Here is a 15,326-nt window from a genome sequence, read left to right on the forward strand (position 1 = left end):
CACTGGATTATCTTATCTGTTCAGCTCTAACCCGGGATTAAATCACATGTTAAGGGTTCTTACCGGGACTCCACCGGGGGCCGCTCCGTATCCGTGATAAGCCATGATTTAAACAATGCAACTACAATGCAATATGCAAGGAAATGGAGAGGAATGTCCCAGCAGCTCCTCCTCCTCCTGCAGAGGGAGTGTCTGCAGAAAACAAGCTGCAAACGTCACAAATACCTGCAGAAATGTGAGATTAATAGAGCTGAAATGAGCCTGGAGCAAAGAGATGTGCATGCAATCCGGAAAGAACCGATCAGCCTGCAGGAAGAAACACATCCAAACAAAAGTGACACAATGTAACACTTTCTGGATGCTTCTCGAATGGCCCCTTTCATCACTGCCACCATGTGACCTGTGATAGACCAATAGGATCAAAGCTGACTCCAAAGCATTGCAGGCCTAATGAAGCCTGACCTGACTCTGCAGATGTAGTGTTTTTACATTACATTACATTACATTACATTACATTACATTACATTACATTACATTACATTACATTACATTACATTACATTACAGTCATTTAGCAGACGCTTTTATCCAAAGCGACTTACAGGAAGTGTATTCAACATAGGTATTCAAGAGAACTACTAGTCACCAGAAGTCATAAGTGCATCTCCTTTCTTAAACAAGCATCTTAAAGCATAAACCAGAGCAAAAGTATAGTGCAGAGGCAAATTACTACGAAAACAATAATTGCAACAGACTAATACGAATATAATAAGTGCTACAAACTACTACGAATAGGATAAGTGCAGTAAACTAATACGAATACAGTAAGTGCAACAACTAATACGAATGCATGTGTTTGAGGAAGTGTTCAGATCCTTTACCAAAGCAGAAGTCCTGACAACACACTGTGAGAACACTGTTACAAGTATCTGAAATGTTACTGCGGTTAAGAGTAATCAGGAAAAGTATTAAAAGTGGAAAATGATCCCTGTGAATGTTATACTATTATATATATGATTATTATGACTTTTATAAAGAAGGATATTCCAGTTTTAGCTCATATTGAACTATTACCTGGTGATTAGTTTCATTATAGTTTAATCTGCAGATTTTTTTCTCCATTAATCAAGTGATTATTGTGATTGGCAGTGAGCGACCATGTGACCTGTGATAGACCAATAGGATCAAAGCTGACTCCAAAGCATTGCAGGCCTAATGAAGCCTGACCTGACTCTGCAGATGTAGTGTTTGAGGAAGTGTTCAAAGTCCTGACAACACACTGTGAGAACACTCTGTTACAAGTATCTGAAATGTTACTACGGTTAAGAGTAATCAGGAAAAGTATTAAAAGTGGAAAATGATCCCTGTGAATGTTATACTATTATATATGTGATTATTATGACTTTTATAAAGAAGGATATTCCAGTTTTAGCTCATATTGAACTATTACCTGGTGATTAGTTTCATTATAGTTTATTTTCTCCATTAATCAAGTGATTATTTAGCTTGTAAGAAAATAGTTAAAATAGTTAAAATAGTTAAAATAGTGCCCAAAGTGACATTTTCACAATGTTTGTTTAGTCCAAACCTCAACATTATTACTAATACATTACCGTTATTACAGTATGACTAATACATTGGCATTATTTAAATTCTTACTAATACATAAACACTATAAACATTTTGGAACCGTCAAATGTTTTGAAATGAAAAATTGTGATCGATTGTGTATCAATTAAACGATTTCTCATTTCAGCTGCAGTTGTAGTTTAATTTATAACAAAACATCATATTTTATAAGCTATTCATATGTCTTGTCTGCAAAACTCTTAAGTAACTAAAGCTCTCAGACAAATGTAGCGGAGTAAAAACTAGAATGTTTCCCTCTGAAATGTAGGGAAGTAAAAGTAGAATGTAGCGTGAAAAGGAAAGTACAAGTTCCTTAAATTGGTACATAAGTACAGTTCTTCAGTAAATGGACATCTTTGACTTTCCACTGCTGCTCAGTTTACACTTTATTACCGTCCTGCAATAAATCCTTTCTACATGGGGGTTGTAATGTTTTGTTAAAACTGTTTTAAAGATGTGTTGATTTGTAGTTTGTGGTGCTGTGTTTTTACTGTTCCATTGTGATTCTCCCTCCTTACATTTGTCTCTATTCAAAGTTTGAGAATCAACTCCTGGAGATTGTGCTGCTTCAGAAATGGAACAGCTGTTCAAATGTGTGCAATAATATGTGCACAGTTTTCCCACAGGTTAGCACCACATACTTACAACTACAATACCAATATAAAGCAGCTTCAAATCTCCACTTTCCATGTGAACGTTGGTGTGAAAGTAAAGAACCGAGAGCTTTTTTTGACTCATCAGGATTTTGCAATTATTACATATTATATTTCATGTTGCAAACTTTAAACAATGATATACAAACTCACACGTCCTTCATTCAAATAAAAGATGATGATGATGGATTACCTTAAATTTGATTTTTCTACACTTAAGTCAATAAATGGAAGTCTATGGCAGTAGAAGTGAGCACATTTATGAATCTAAAACACTCCAGCTTGCTCTGAATGAATGTAAAATAAACGTGATCCTATAATTAAAGGCATTACATCATCAACGGAGGAGAGATGCCCAATCAGCTTGTTCTCTAAAGTGACTCATACCGTCTCTCCTGCTGCGTCCGGAGAAAACCCATCTGTGTTTGGTTTCAGAGGCAGAACCGAGAGGAAGAGGAGGAGAGGAAGACCTCAGTGTAGAGTTCTCCTCTCTGACCACAAACACTTGTTTTCGGCTGTGATGGACAAACTGAACCCGGACTGTTGGGTTTGGTCGCCCAGACCTCCTCTGTGTCTCCTTCATCAACATCCAGGGAGTCTTGTCATGCTGAGAGAGGAAGAAGAGGAAGAGGAGGAGGCTGGAGAGCATCCTGCTTCTTGCTGCTACTCTACAGGTAAGATAAGATAAGATAAGATAAGATATGAAACGATACGAAACGAAAAGAAAAGAAAAGATAAAAAATAGATAAGATCAAAAACAAACTACTACTTTTATTCCAAAATCTGAGGTCCAATGTTTTTAAGACTCAAACTATAACGTGTCCAGATATGAACTTTTCAGAAAAACATAGATAAAATAAAGAAAGAAAAAGTAAAGCAAAGTTAAATTAAGTGTAGTTAAACACAAGTTATGATAAGATAAGATAAGATAAGATAAGATAAGATAAGATAAGATAAGATAAGATAAGATATGATAAGAGCAAAAACAAACAGATTACTTTCATTACAGAATCTGAGGTCCAATGTTTTTAAGACTTAAACTATTACGTGTCCAGATATGACCTTTTCAGAAAAACATAGATAAGTTATGTTGAGTTAAGTTAAGCTAATATAAAATAAAATGAAAGCGTATTGATTTACTTGTGGAAATTAGGTTGTTGCAGTAGTTTAATCAGAAAAAGGCATTATTATACAACTGGAAAACAATAAGCAAAATAAATTATTAAAATGACAAACTGTCATGCCACTTTTGTAATATGCGGTATGTTGTGTTCATAAGATGAGATAAAATAGATTATTATTATGCAACACAGGGATACACAACGAAATTCAGTTGTAGCCCATTTGTTACACAACACATGACAAACAAAACAAAACAATATAGTAGTGTGTTCACACACAGTGTGTTTGTGTATGAATGTCTGTGTTTTGTTGTGTTTCAAGACAATTTTTTTATTACAAAAATGAGCTCGCTGATACTGTTACTGTCATCAATTTTTCCCTCTCCAGGTGCATGTTTTTGTTTGTACATGAAAAAAAAAACTCACACTCCCCGCTAAGTGTGCATGCTTGTTGTGTGTGTGTGTGTGTGTGTGTGTGTGTGTGTGTGTGTGTGTGTGTGTGTGTGTGTGTGTGTGTGTGTGTGTGTGTGTGTGTGTGTGTGTGTGTGTGTGTGTGTGCCAGTACATGCAGCTGACTGTGTGGTTTCATTCCTGGTCCAAACCCAGCAGGTCTCAGCAGCAGGTCCAGGAAACAGACGGATCAGACATATGATTCAGTCATGTGACCTCTCGAAGCCAAATCCCTGCATCAACCAGCCATGTGTGTTTATTGTGTCTTTAGATACTAAATAAAATATATCTTTATGGAAATAATTGTTTTAATTCTATATATAAGAACTAGATATAAAAAATATAAGCATGTCGATCCACCAGGTTGACTGGCAGTGATAACTCTGTTTTCATTTTCTGTTGCTTTTTTTCAGGGATGCTTAATTTTTTTTATAGTTTATAGAGAAAAAATACTTATTGAAAAATGATTAAATGATCAAACAAAAATCATAAGAGTATAACTATCAGCCAAGACAATTGAGTCAATGTACCATTTGTGAAGAAGTTAGGCTTTTTCCATGTAAATTTGGATATAAGTATATGCAATTCAGTGAATAAAAATGAATAAATAATAATAATCAGTTGGCAATTTTTTACATTTAACAGTTCGATCCCTAGAAAAAACGAACCCATCACTACACATTCATCTTCATTATTTTCTTTTTGGTAAAGTCAGTATCAATCTATAACAAAATGATATGTTCATTTATACATAAACTAAAAATGTAATAAATCATTTCTGATTTTCTTTGTTATTTTCTGTCCAATGGTAAGTCTCCATTTGATCATTTGGCAATATATATGGTAGTTAGTCCTGATAGTTTTTCCCCTTGAACTTTCTGCTCGCCTAACACAATAGCCTAAGTAACTCATTCAACAATAGAACCGAAAATATTGACAAAAATGTACAAACTAGTATGCATGTCACAAGTATTTCAATTCTTCCAGAATAATGTAAGATATTCATCAAATTGTCTGTTGATGAAGTTGTTAAAACTGTTCTAAACATTCTCACAAAAAGATCTTCTCTGTTTAAAATACATCTTATATAGGTCAAATCTATAAATCAGATTGAAAGAAATTGTGTTTGTTTATCAGATAACTTCTCCTCCCCTGTATTTTTGCAGGTTGCCATGGCGCCATCAGTCAGGCTGCTGATCCTCAGTGGTCCTCCTCCCAACCTCCCATCATCTCAGGGATCCCCAGCAGCTCTGGTCCGGCTCATCGAGGTCCTGGTGCTCCTCCATCACAGCAGCCAGACACAGTGATGGATGCTGGTCGTGGGCATTTCACTGGTGGTCGTTACCAGGAGGGTCCGGGGCTGGAGACCCACGGGTGTGTCTGTGTTTGTGGGCAGAGGGAAGCAGGAGGATTGGGTCCCTGCTGGCCTGGATCTCCGTACGTCTACGGAGGTGAGAGTCCATCTGAGGTTTTTTCTTCTGGTTTAAATAAAATTATTTCTTTCAAAAAAAATAAAAATAATAATAATTTAATTAGTCAGTGTACTCGTCCTAGAAGTGTTTCATTCCGTTCCTGCAAGAGACAAGGTGCAACAAGGTTAAAAGGAAACAAGTCTTCTCCAGAAGACATACATTTATTTTACTATGTCTCTTGTGTGCACTTTACTCTCTGCTGCTGTAATCCTGCAAATGTCCCCGCTGCAGGACTAATAAAGGATTATCTTATCTTATCTTATAACAAACATGTTGGAGCTACTCACAATATTCTTTTAATAAGATGTATCTGTTACGCATGAGGTTAGGCTACTCTTTGAAAACATGGTCTGCATTCCACCTGAAATGGCTGCAACCTGAGTCTGGACATGCCAGTTGAAAGTTTGTCTGAGGGAACCAGTTTGACTTGTTGAACGAGTTTGACTCACTAACATTTCATTTTATGGGCAGAGGGCGGATGGCAAAGTTCCAAGTTGTTACAGAAAACAATCAAATAAAAAGTTCACCTTTGCAGGAGCTCAGTTCCTCATGGGCTCCACCTTCTTCCTGCACTTCTGAAAGATGTATTTATTTATGACACATTACTACAGAGAGAACCAGCATCAACTTCCTTCTTGTGTTTGCTTCATGCAGTGAGGAGGAACGTGGTGGTTGGAGTGGAGGTGGTGGAAGAGGTCTCTGTTGAAGACACTCTCGAAGTAATGTAAGTACTGTATGAACTATTAGTGTTATGCTAATAGTATCACTAATGCAATACTTTATATGGTAAATGGTATAAAAACCTTGATTAATTATACACTATATAACATTTGGTTTAACACAGTTCAAATTTGATTCACAGCAAAACGATCATGCGTGTTTTTTCTTTCTCTTCTCAGAACAGAGGACATATACGCAGATGATCTGCTGGATCCTGAGCTGATGCAAGACGCCCAGCTTTACCCCACATGAGCCCAGAGTAACTTTCAGTGCTTCCTGTTTTGACTGTATACACTGTAAACAACTGTTATTTACATATTTGTCAAGTTTGTTTGTATTTCATTTTACAATATCACTATTGTTGTGTAGGTGTTTTGACATGCTGTGTATCTGATTATTTTATTGAAGCCAACTGTCTTAGTAAGAGTTACAACTGAAAACAAAACAATAAAAAAATACTTGCTGTTATGACCTCTGAGGGAAATTTGTGATTTTGGGCTATACGAATAAATGTAACTGTATCATATGAAATATGAAAATATAATATAATATATTATACTATATTATAATATAAAATAATAATATAGTGTAATATATTTTACTATATTATATAAAAATAAATAAGATAAAACAATATAATGTTATACAATATATTATAATATAAATATAAAATAATGGAATAGAATAGAACATAACAATAATAATAAATATAATACAATATAATATATAATATAACATAATATAATAATATAATATAATAAATATAATTAATATAATAAATACAACATAATAATATAATACAATACAATATAATATAATTAATATAATACAATATAATACAATATAATATAATTAATAATAATACAATATAGCATAATATAATAATATAATATAATATAATATAATATAATACAATATAATATAATTAATATAATATAATAATATAATATACTATAATATAAATTTAATATAATATACTATACTATAACATAACATATATAATATAACATAATATAATATAATTTAATATACTATACTATAATATAACATATATACTATAATATATAACATAACATAATATATATAACATAACATAATATATAACATAATATAATATACTATAATATAACATAATATAATTTAATATAATATATAATAATATAACATAATATATTAATAAATACTATAATATATATAATATACTATAATATAACATAATATAATATACTATAACATAACATATATATATAATATAATATATACTATAATATAACATAATATACTATAATAACATAACATAATTTAATAATATACTATACTATAACATAATATATACTATATAACATACTATAATATAACATAATATATAACATAATATACTATAACATAACATAATATACTATAATATAACATAATATAATATAATATAACATAATATACTATACTATAATATAACATAACATAATATAATATAACATAACATATATAATAATATAACGTAACATAACATAATATAATATAAAACAATTCGACTTCAACTCCCAGCATGCATCACTTCTGCAGTCCCGCCATGCCGTGGCCTACGTCATCACACCGCGCAGACTGTGTCGTCTCAAAGCGCCGCGTAAACAAAACGCAGATGATTCTGTGCAAACATCCGTGATTTGGCGCTAAAATCTCCAAAATGGCGGCTTCTTCAGAAACACAAAGTCTCCGGGAGCGACGGGAGCGGCTGCGGGAGCTGACGGAGTTCACGGAGAGCTGCAGACAGCAGCTCAGCGACATGCGGGAGGCGCTGGGCCGCCAGGACTACAAGCAGGTGACGCTAGCTAGCTATCAGCGCGCAGGCTGCAGGCTTTACGGCACAAGATAACGGTTTACGGCATAAATGAACGGTTTACGGCACAAGATAACGGTTTACGGCATAAATGAACGGTTTACGTCATAAATGAACGGTTTACGGCATAAATGAATGGTTTACGGCATAAATGAATGGTTTACGTTAACATCTAATGTTAGTCGTTAAACTAACTAACTACTGTACCTAAGTACAAATCAAAGGTACTAATACTTTACCTGAGTATTTATATTTTATATATATACACACATATATATATATATATATATATACATATATATATATACATATATATATATATATATATATATATATATATATATATATGTATATATATATATATATATATATATATATATATACAAATATATATATGTATATGTATATATATATATATATACATATATACATATATATATATATATACACATATATACATATATATGTATATGTTTGTATATATATGTGTGTATATATATGTATATATATATATTATATATATGTATATATATATTTATATATGTATGTATATATATATATATATATATATATATATATATGTATATATATGTTTATATGTATGTATATATATGTTTATATATATGTATATATATATGTTTATATGTATGTATATATATGTGTGTATATATATATGTGTATATATATGTATATATGTGTTTATATGTGTGTATATATATATGTTTATATGTATGTATGTATGTATGTATATATATGTTTGTGTATATATATGTATGTATGTGTATATATATGTATGTATATATATATATATGTGTATATATATATATATGTGTATATATATGTGTGTGTATATATATGTGTCAATAAAACACTGACGTAACATTTTTACTCCACAATCATTACTTTTACTTCAAATACTTAAAGTACATTTTAGTTAATAATATTTATTATCTTTTACTGTCGTTAGGGTTTGAATGCATGACTTTAACCAGTAAAGGAGTATTTTCACTGTGTCAACAATAGTTAGACAGCTATCTACATCATGTAAATTAGGAATATCCTTGTGTATATGTCTTGTGTTTATTCCAAATATATTTATAAAATGACGTGGATTGCTAGCCTTCATTGGCCTTAATTTATCCATTTAAATGTGCTGTATTGTGGCTCTACATCTACATTTCATTGTTATGCAGTTTTCTTTGACATAAGTGTAGACATATCATACAATTTTAATTCAGTGTAAGTACTGCTTGTAGCTTATAACTATTATCCAGATATTGGAAATGTTGTATTTTTCATAATTTTTTTCTAGTGCTGCTGTGTTCCTTCTCAATGCTAAAATCCATAATTTTACATATCATATACATCCAAACCTTTCTTCTTGCATGTTTTACATACATGGTTGGCTTTAGTTTTCCCTCACCAAAAGGATTTATGTGAAACTTGGACGTCCAAGTTTCCCTGCACAGATTGACTACCACATATACAACATGCAGACGATGCTTGTATGGTCAAAAATACATTTGTGTTTTTAGACTCAAACACGGAAAGAGAGTGTTTCTTATGGGTCATCTAAAACTAAAATTTAAAATGATTTAGTTTCTTTTTTTGTGTTTTGTCAGGAAGCAATGGAGCAGTGTCCCTACGACTCCAACCACAGAGTCCCGGTGAGGAGCATGGAGAAACACAAAGCCTCCTGCAGCCTCCGAAAGATGGGCTACTCCACTGAGGAGGAGGTAAAACTAACGTAGCAGCGTTCCCGAGTAAAGACTGTCAGGCGTTTACAGAATAATCCAGTGCCAGTTTGATGCGTCAATCATTAAGAGAGCAATACAAAGTTTCATCCCTCGTTTGCAGGCGGAGATGTTCGATCCTTCTGTGTGTTATGAGAACAGAAGTGTCAGAAGCTTTAAAATGGGTGAGTAATAATTAATGACTATTATCATGAATTCCAGTTCAGCTCAACAGTAACTTTTGGGTTGCTGAAAACTGAAAATATGGTTGCCATTTTTAGTCACCAGTCCAAAGATGGCGGTACTTCACCTCCCAAGACTTCTTGACAAATTTCCTTTATGTTTTTCGTTCATGTTAATTTAATTCAAACTCTTCACCCATCAATTAAACAACTTAATTTGCTGCACCGTTGTCTCTAAAACAGATGCATATGTGCACTTGAGTAAACGCTCTTGCAGTGTTGGCTGGTTCTAGTTCTGACTGTAACTCATTAATGCAACAAATATTAAAATAACATTTATTTTGGGGTGCACGTTTTGCTGTTTGCTGTGCCTATTTTTTATATGTTAAGAAGTGATTGCCAAAGGCCAAAAATTGGTTGCCATTAACAACCTTGCCACCCTTACTGAATAAAATGTCCTTATTTTCCTTTAAGACATTTTTAGAAAATGTCTTGAAGACAACAAAAGTATTATGTAGTATCTTTTGTTCCTGAAAATAACAACATACAATATAAAACCACTGTTATTAAATATATTGCTGATCAATATCAGAGCTTTAAAGCTCCAAATGTCAGCTAATCAAAGTCAAGATGTTCTAGAACAAAACCATTTATTTTAGAGACATATTCATTGTAATTGTGGTTGATTAAAATGTTTCTAAAGAGGAAGATAAAAAAAAACGTAAAAATATATATACTTTTTATTCTTCAATGTTGAATGTCTTTGCTATTACTTTTTGTAAAGATATGTTTAAAGAACAGATAAGAAAAGTCTTAAAGAACTGCAAAACAGTATCAAATACTACTTAGATTTATTAAGATCTTGTTAATATTTTTTTATTAAAAATTAACAATATTTATTTAAAAAATACACCCACCCACCTCAACTGTGTCCTTGCAGACAATTATCTTTGTTAAAGTTTTTGATCTTCACTACAGCATGAAACTCTTCCTGATAAGATGAAAGTGATTTATATCTTTTTGCATTTATTATAGAAGCTAAACAAACTTTGTACATTTGTTCAGTTGTCGTCATCTCGTTTCATTTCCTTCATGCAGACAAATCCACACAGCACCAGGTGATCCTGCAGGCCAGGTCTGCTGCACCACTGATGAGGATGGAAGGAGTCTTCTGGCAAGGTGTGAGCTTCATTTTAAAGGATTACTGCAAACCTGTTATATATAACATCCTGACCAAGAGACGAGACGGCTTTGTAGTGAGATCTCACAGTCCTAGAACATTTAGTCTTTCACTCCAGACGCAATGACAAACCACTAGATGTCACTGGAGGAAATTTTTTTTTTAATAACTCATCACTCCTTCTCATCCTACACATGCCTCAAATCACCCCCCAGTACATAAGAAGCTATGTTTTCTTAATTAGGGATTGTCATCTTTTTAATTTAATGTCATTTTTCTGCCGACTTGTGTGTAATCTTTGTGTTGTGTGTTTTGTTTGCAGTTACAGGGGTGAGTATTAGAGAGGAGCTGTGTTACGTGTAGTATCCTTTAAAGTCATATCCTTTCAAGAGGCTGGGCTGGGACACACACACACACACACACACACACACACACACACACACACACACACACACACACACACACACACAATAAGTACTTGAACACACTCCTTTCCCTTTACGTGTTGGGGAAAGTCTTCAAACATTCAGACATAAATGTTGATAAAAGTAAAAAACTTAATTTGCTTTCCCCAAAGGTTTCAAGGGTTTTAAATGAATGTACAAAATGTGACTTCCTCTTTTTCTGATGAAATAATTCCAGTGAAAAGCCATGATCACTTACATTAAATCCATATTGATCACAAAGGTGGATTTTACAGCAGCTAAAAAGAACCTGAGCATAGTTACGTTGAATTACAAACATATCAATACTTGATACACTCAACGGGATACTTGTTGAACATCTTTTATCAGATTAAACTGTGATCTGGGAAATACCCCAGAATAAAGCATAGAAGTACAAATATAAGTGTATAAATAACAACATCGGGTTGGTTCCAAAAGAGTTTTCTATTTGCCGAGTAAAACATAAATTACACAATTTTTCTAATTACATTCTCTAAATTGTTTTTTTTTTTTTACATTTAAAGGAAAAACTACTATTTCATTTTTTCCTTTGTGTGCTAAATCAGTAAGGTTTCTGCTCTAGTTCAGATTAAGTCAAGTTTAATTTGGTAATATGACTCCATTAGAGCCATTTTGCTTTCCCCAAAATCAGATAAAGAATTATTTTTCTTTTAAAACCAGTGAAAGAGGCAGTGTTAGTGTCTCTATTACTTACTAAGTTATTAAATTAATAAAACTTTTTCCTTTTGGCGAAAAATACATAGCTCATTCATCCTTTTAGCTCTCTCTAAACATGTATGGTTGCTGCAGAAAAATCAGCTCTGATTCATGTCTCTTTATCTGATGTTTCAGAATCAAAACGAGGTCGGAGTAGAAGCATCAGATCAGTGAACAAAAAGTTTACTTCAAAATGCGGTAGATGCTTTCAGTGCTTTTGGGCCTGATGGAGTAAAAAACAATAACAGCTGGACTCTAAGTTTCGTTGAACACATCTAGACATATAATACTTGTTTTTGGGTGAACAATGTGTCCCTGTGATTTGTGTGTAAAGTCTCTCTGGTCCCCAATCAGGTCAGTACTCCGGACAGCCTGTCGATGTGCCGCAGAACCACAAGCACTCCGTGTGTGACCTCACCGTGGCCGACCGATTGGCTCTGTACGATCATGTGCTCAGCCAGCGGAAAGAAGCTGCCTCCTCCAACAACGAGGATCTCTACGTCGACTTGGTGTCCAAACTCCAGAAGAGTAAGACTTCCCAGAGCCTCCCAAACATCAGAACGATAAAATACTGTGTCAGATCACCTCTAACTATGTCATGGATAACAGATATTTTTGTAGAGGAATTGAATTAAACCAATCTTTGTTGTTAGCTGTTTGTGTTCTAGCATTACTGTTAAAATAGTTTCTGTTTGGAGAATTTTGGTGAATAAAAAAGAGCCGTTTGTTTCTCCCTCAGCGTTTTCCTCATGTGAAACAAGTATCTTTGTGTTTTTTGTGTAGATGAAGAGCAGAACGAGCCAAAGACTCACCTGGAGCTGATGGCAGAGATGAGGGACTACAAGAGGCGGCGTCAGTCCTACCGAGCCAAGAACGTTCACATCACCAAGAAGTCCTACACTGAGGTACGAGCCAGCAACAGGAGAATGATTCGCTGCTCATTTACACATCATCTAATAATCTTCAGTTATGTTGATTTATGTGACCTATACATGTATAGTATATGCTCCAGATCTGGACTGTAATTACAAATCTAATGTATCAACAACCAATTTACCGTTGGCATATACCACAAACTTTTGTAATATAGAATTTTGTGGCAGAGATGTATTTGCAAAGTTCCCAAATAATCCTTCTAATATCTGGTTTGCAGTTATAATATCAAAACACTCACCTTTAAGCAATAAACAAAGTTAATGGGTGAATGAAGAAAAACAAAAGGGGGTGAAGTGAAACCAAACCGCACGTTGCCGTCTTGTTAACACGGTGCCTTTGAGGACATCGTTTATGTGATGAGAACGAAGCAAAAAAAACAAGTATAATGCATCAGACAGTAAACTTATTACATGACGTGGGCTTTCTAACAAATGTAGAGTTTAGAAAGGAAGAAGAAATGCATTAAAAACTATCTTATCATGTTAAACTCTATAAACTGAAACAGTGGTGTTTTTGTGTCACGGTGAAAATCTGAAGTTTCTGCCTAAATAACGATTAAGAAACAAATTGATTGATCACCCTGCAGGTGATCAGAGAGGTGATCAACGTCCACTCAGAGGAGCTCACCAAACAGTGGAGAGAGGAAGAGGCCGAGGAGGAGCCGACCAGATCTGAACTGTCCTCCCACAGGTACGACCGTGCCCTCCTGGTGATCAGTTCATGTTGTTTAATAAGGAAATTAAATGTATTTTAGTATTTTAACGTGAAGTCAATATGTAAAAGCATCTTGTCAGAGCAGTTGACAGGATTAAGGGTGATATTATTTCTCTGTCAGGCGCCGGCCGGATGAAAAGCGTTCAACGTCTTTAGAGTCTCGCCAATCCCACAGCCGACGCCGACGCAGCCGTGAACGAAGCCAAGAGAAAGAGAGCAAGAAGAAGAAGAAGAAGAGAGAGAGGTGAGAAGTACATTTTGGACCCTTGACACAAGTGATCAAACTCATTTATTTGTCTTATTACAAAGCAGCTATTGAAAAAAATCTGTTGGCAACCTCCGGTTCTGCCAAGTGAAGCAGATGCTGAAGTGTCTTAAAACCTGCATTCTCTCTCCTGTCCACCAGGGGGCGACTCCTCTGGTTGTATAGAAGTCTATGAGAAAATGACTCTACTTCTCTCTTGATTTATTCCCTCAGTAAACATTGTAAACATGAGTTTATGGTCTCAATCTCTAGTTTCAAGTCTTCTTCAATACAGCATGATGTTCATTTAGTAAATGATGGTCCATTTGTCAAAACTTTATTAAAAAACAGTTTCTGAAAGTGGCTCAATGTTCTCTCACTGTTTGCTTCTTGGATTCGCAGGGATTCCGGCTCCCCGGATGAACACCACCACCACCACCACGACCGAAAGAAGAAGAAGAAGAAGAAGAGAGAGGAAAGGGAGAAGGAGAAGTGATGAAGTTGGATCAGATGAGGTCAAAGGTCATCGTGGCCTCCACAGGTTAAAAGATGTCACACAAGGTGAATTTTGGAAAGAAATAAAGTTTTGGGAACCAACAACCTTTTCAGCTTTTTGTGCTTCACAATCTTAAATTATATGTCTGCCAATCTTGAACAGGCCCCGCCCCCGCCTATCCCTGATTGGCTGGGAGTGGTTTTCAACTACAGAACACATGGAATGTTGGACAGGAGTGTCATCGCTGGCGGGGGTCAAAGGTCACTCTTGTTTTAGGCTTAACTTTTTCTGTGTGTCTTCAGGTGTTTACACAAGGTTTCTGCACTCATTGGGAAACTTTGGAAAGTATTTTAATTTGAAATTTGGGCTTCTGAAGTCTTGTGACTGGCAATGTTTTATTTTGAAATCCATTAAAAAAATAGATGCTACATAAATGTGTAACTCATTTTTAAAAATACATATAATCATACTTTTTCTGATTTTATGTAATAATGATGATACAAATAATATCAATTTTATTTATACAGCACCTTTTAAAACGGCAGTAAAATGAAAAAAATACACCAAAGTAACGTAAAAAACAAAATATATGATATGATTGAAATAAAATGATGTGCTAGTAAAAAGTTTTTGTGAAGGGAAACATGATTCCTTTGACTCGGTTTATATGTTAATTCTTCTTTTAGAGATCCTTTTTGTTTGAAATTTCCGATATTAAAAATGATCCACATGTGAAAAGAATAACATTTAAAGGCTTAAAGTTTGAGACTCTGCTTGCATGACTTTTCTTCACAAAT

The 15,326-nt window shown here is 34.0% G+C and overlaps 3 protein-coding genes across 4 annotated transcripts in view; 2 read left to right on the plus strand and 1 right to left on the minus strand.

The window, feature by feature from the left end:
* Window positions 1–353, minus strand: part of sri (sorcin) — an 8,843-nt gene extending 8,490 nt beyond the window's left edge. Inside the window, exon 1 of the mRNA XM_054620959.1 lies at window positions 64–353. Within this exon, the coding sequence (XP_054476934.1) occupies window positions 64–105 (42 nt within the window). The 5' untranslated portion in view covers window positions 106–353. The remainder of the gene's footprint in view (window positions 1–63) is intronic.
* A 7,274-nt stretch (window positions 354–7,627) lies between these two features.
* On the plus strand, window positions 7,628–15,324 carry snrnp48 (small nuclear ribonucleoprotein 48 (U11/U12)). The gene is made up of 9 exons (XM_054620930.1): window positions 7,628–7,863; window positions 9,504–9,617; window positions 9,739–9,799; window positions 10,895–10,975; window positions 12,494–12,667; window positions 12,923–13,044; window positions 13,662–13,765; window positions 13,911–14,033; window positions 14,436–15,324. The coding sequence occupies exons 1-9, from the start codon at window positions 7,729–7,731 to the stop codon at window positions 14,527–14,529; spliced, it is 1,008 nt and encodes a 335-aa protein (XP_054476905.1). The 5' UTR covers window positions 7,628–7,728; the 3' UTR covers window positions 14,530–15,324.
* Window positions 14,548–15,326, plus strand: part of zgc:113232 (uncharacterized protein LOC541546 homolog) — a 30,503-nt gene continuing 29,724 nt past the window's right edge. The window contains exon 1 of one of the 2 annotated variants that reach the window (XM_054620909.1): window positions 14,548–14,594. In XM_054620909.1, the coding sequence (XP_054476884.1) occupies window positions 14,583–14,594 (12 nt within the window). In that variant the 5' untranslated portion in view covers window positions 14,548–14,582. Of the gene's footprint in view, window positions 14,595–14,777; window positions 14,790–15,326 lie in introns of those variants that run through there. The other variant, XM_054620908.1, reaches the window with a different exon arrangement.

This window comes from Anoplopoma fimbria, chromosome 20, assembly GCF_027596085.1.
Source record: "Anoplopoma fimbria isolate UVic2021 breed Golden Eagle Sablefish chromosome 20, Afim_UVic_2022, whole genome shotgun sequence".
Classification (NCBI taxonomy): Eukaryota; Metazoa; Chordata; class Actinopteri; order Perciformes; family Anoplopomatidae; genus Anoplopoma; species Anoplopoma fimbria.

What these genes read in the sequence shown, in the direction of transcription:
- snrnp48 (XM_054620930.1), top strand. Translation starts at nt 7,729, where the DNA reads ATGGCGGCTTCTTCAGAAACACAAAGTCTCCGGGAGCGACGGGAGCGG. An exon ending in TGTCAGAAGCTTTAAAATGG is followed by an intron (nt 9,800 to 10,894) that starts GTGAGTAATAAT and finishes TCCTTCATGCAG; the next exon opens with ACAAATCCACACAGCACCAG. An exon ending in GGTGTCCAAACTCCAGAAGA is followed by an intron (nt 12,668 to 12,922) that starts GTAAGACTTCCC and finishes TTTTTTGTGTAG; the next exon opens with ATGAAGAGCAGAACGAGCCA.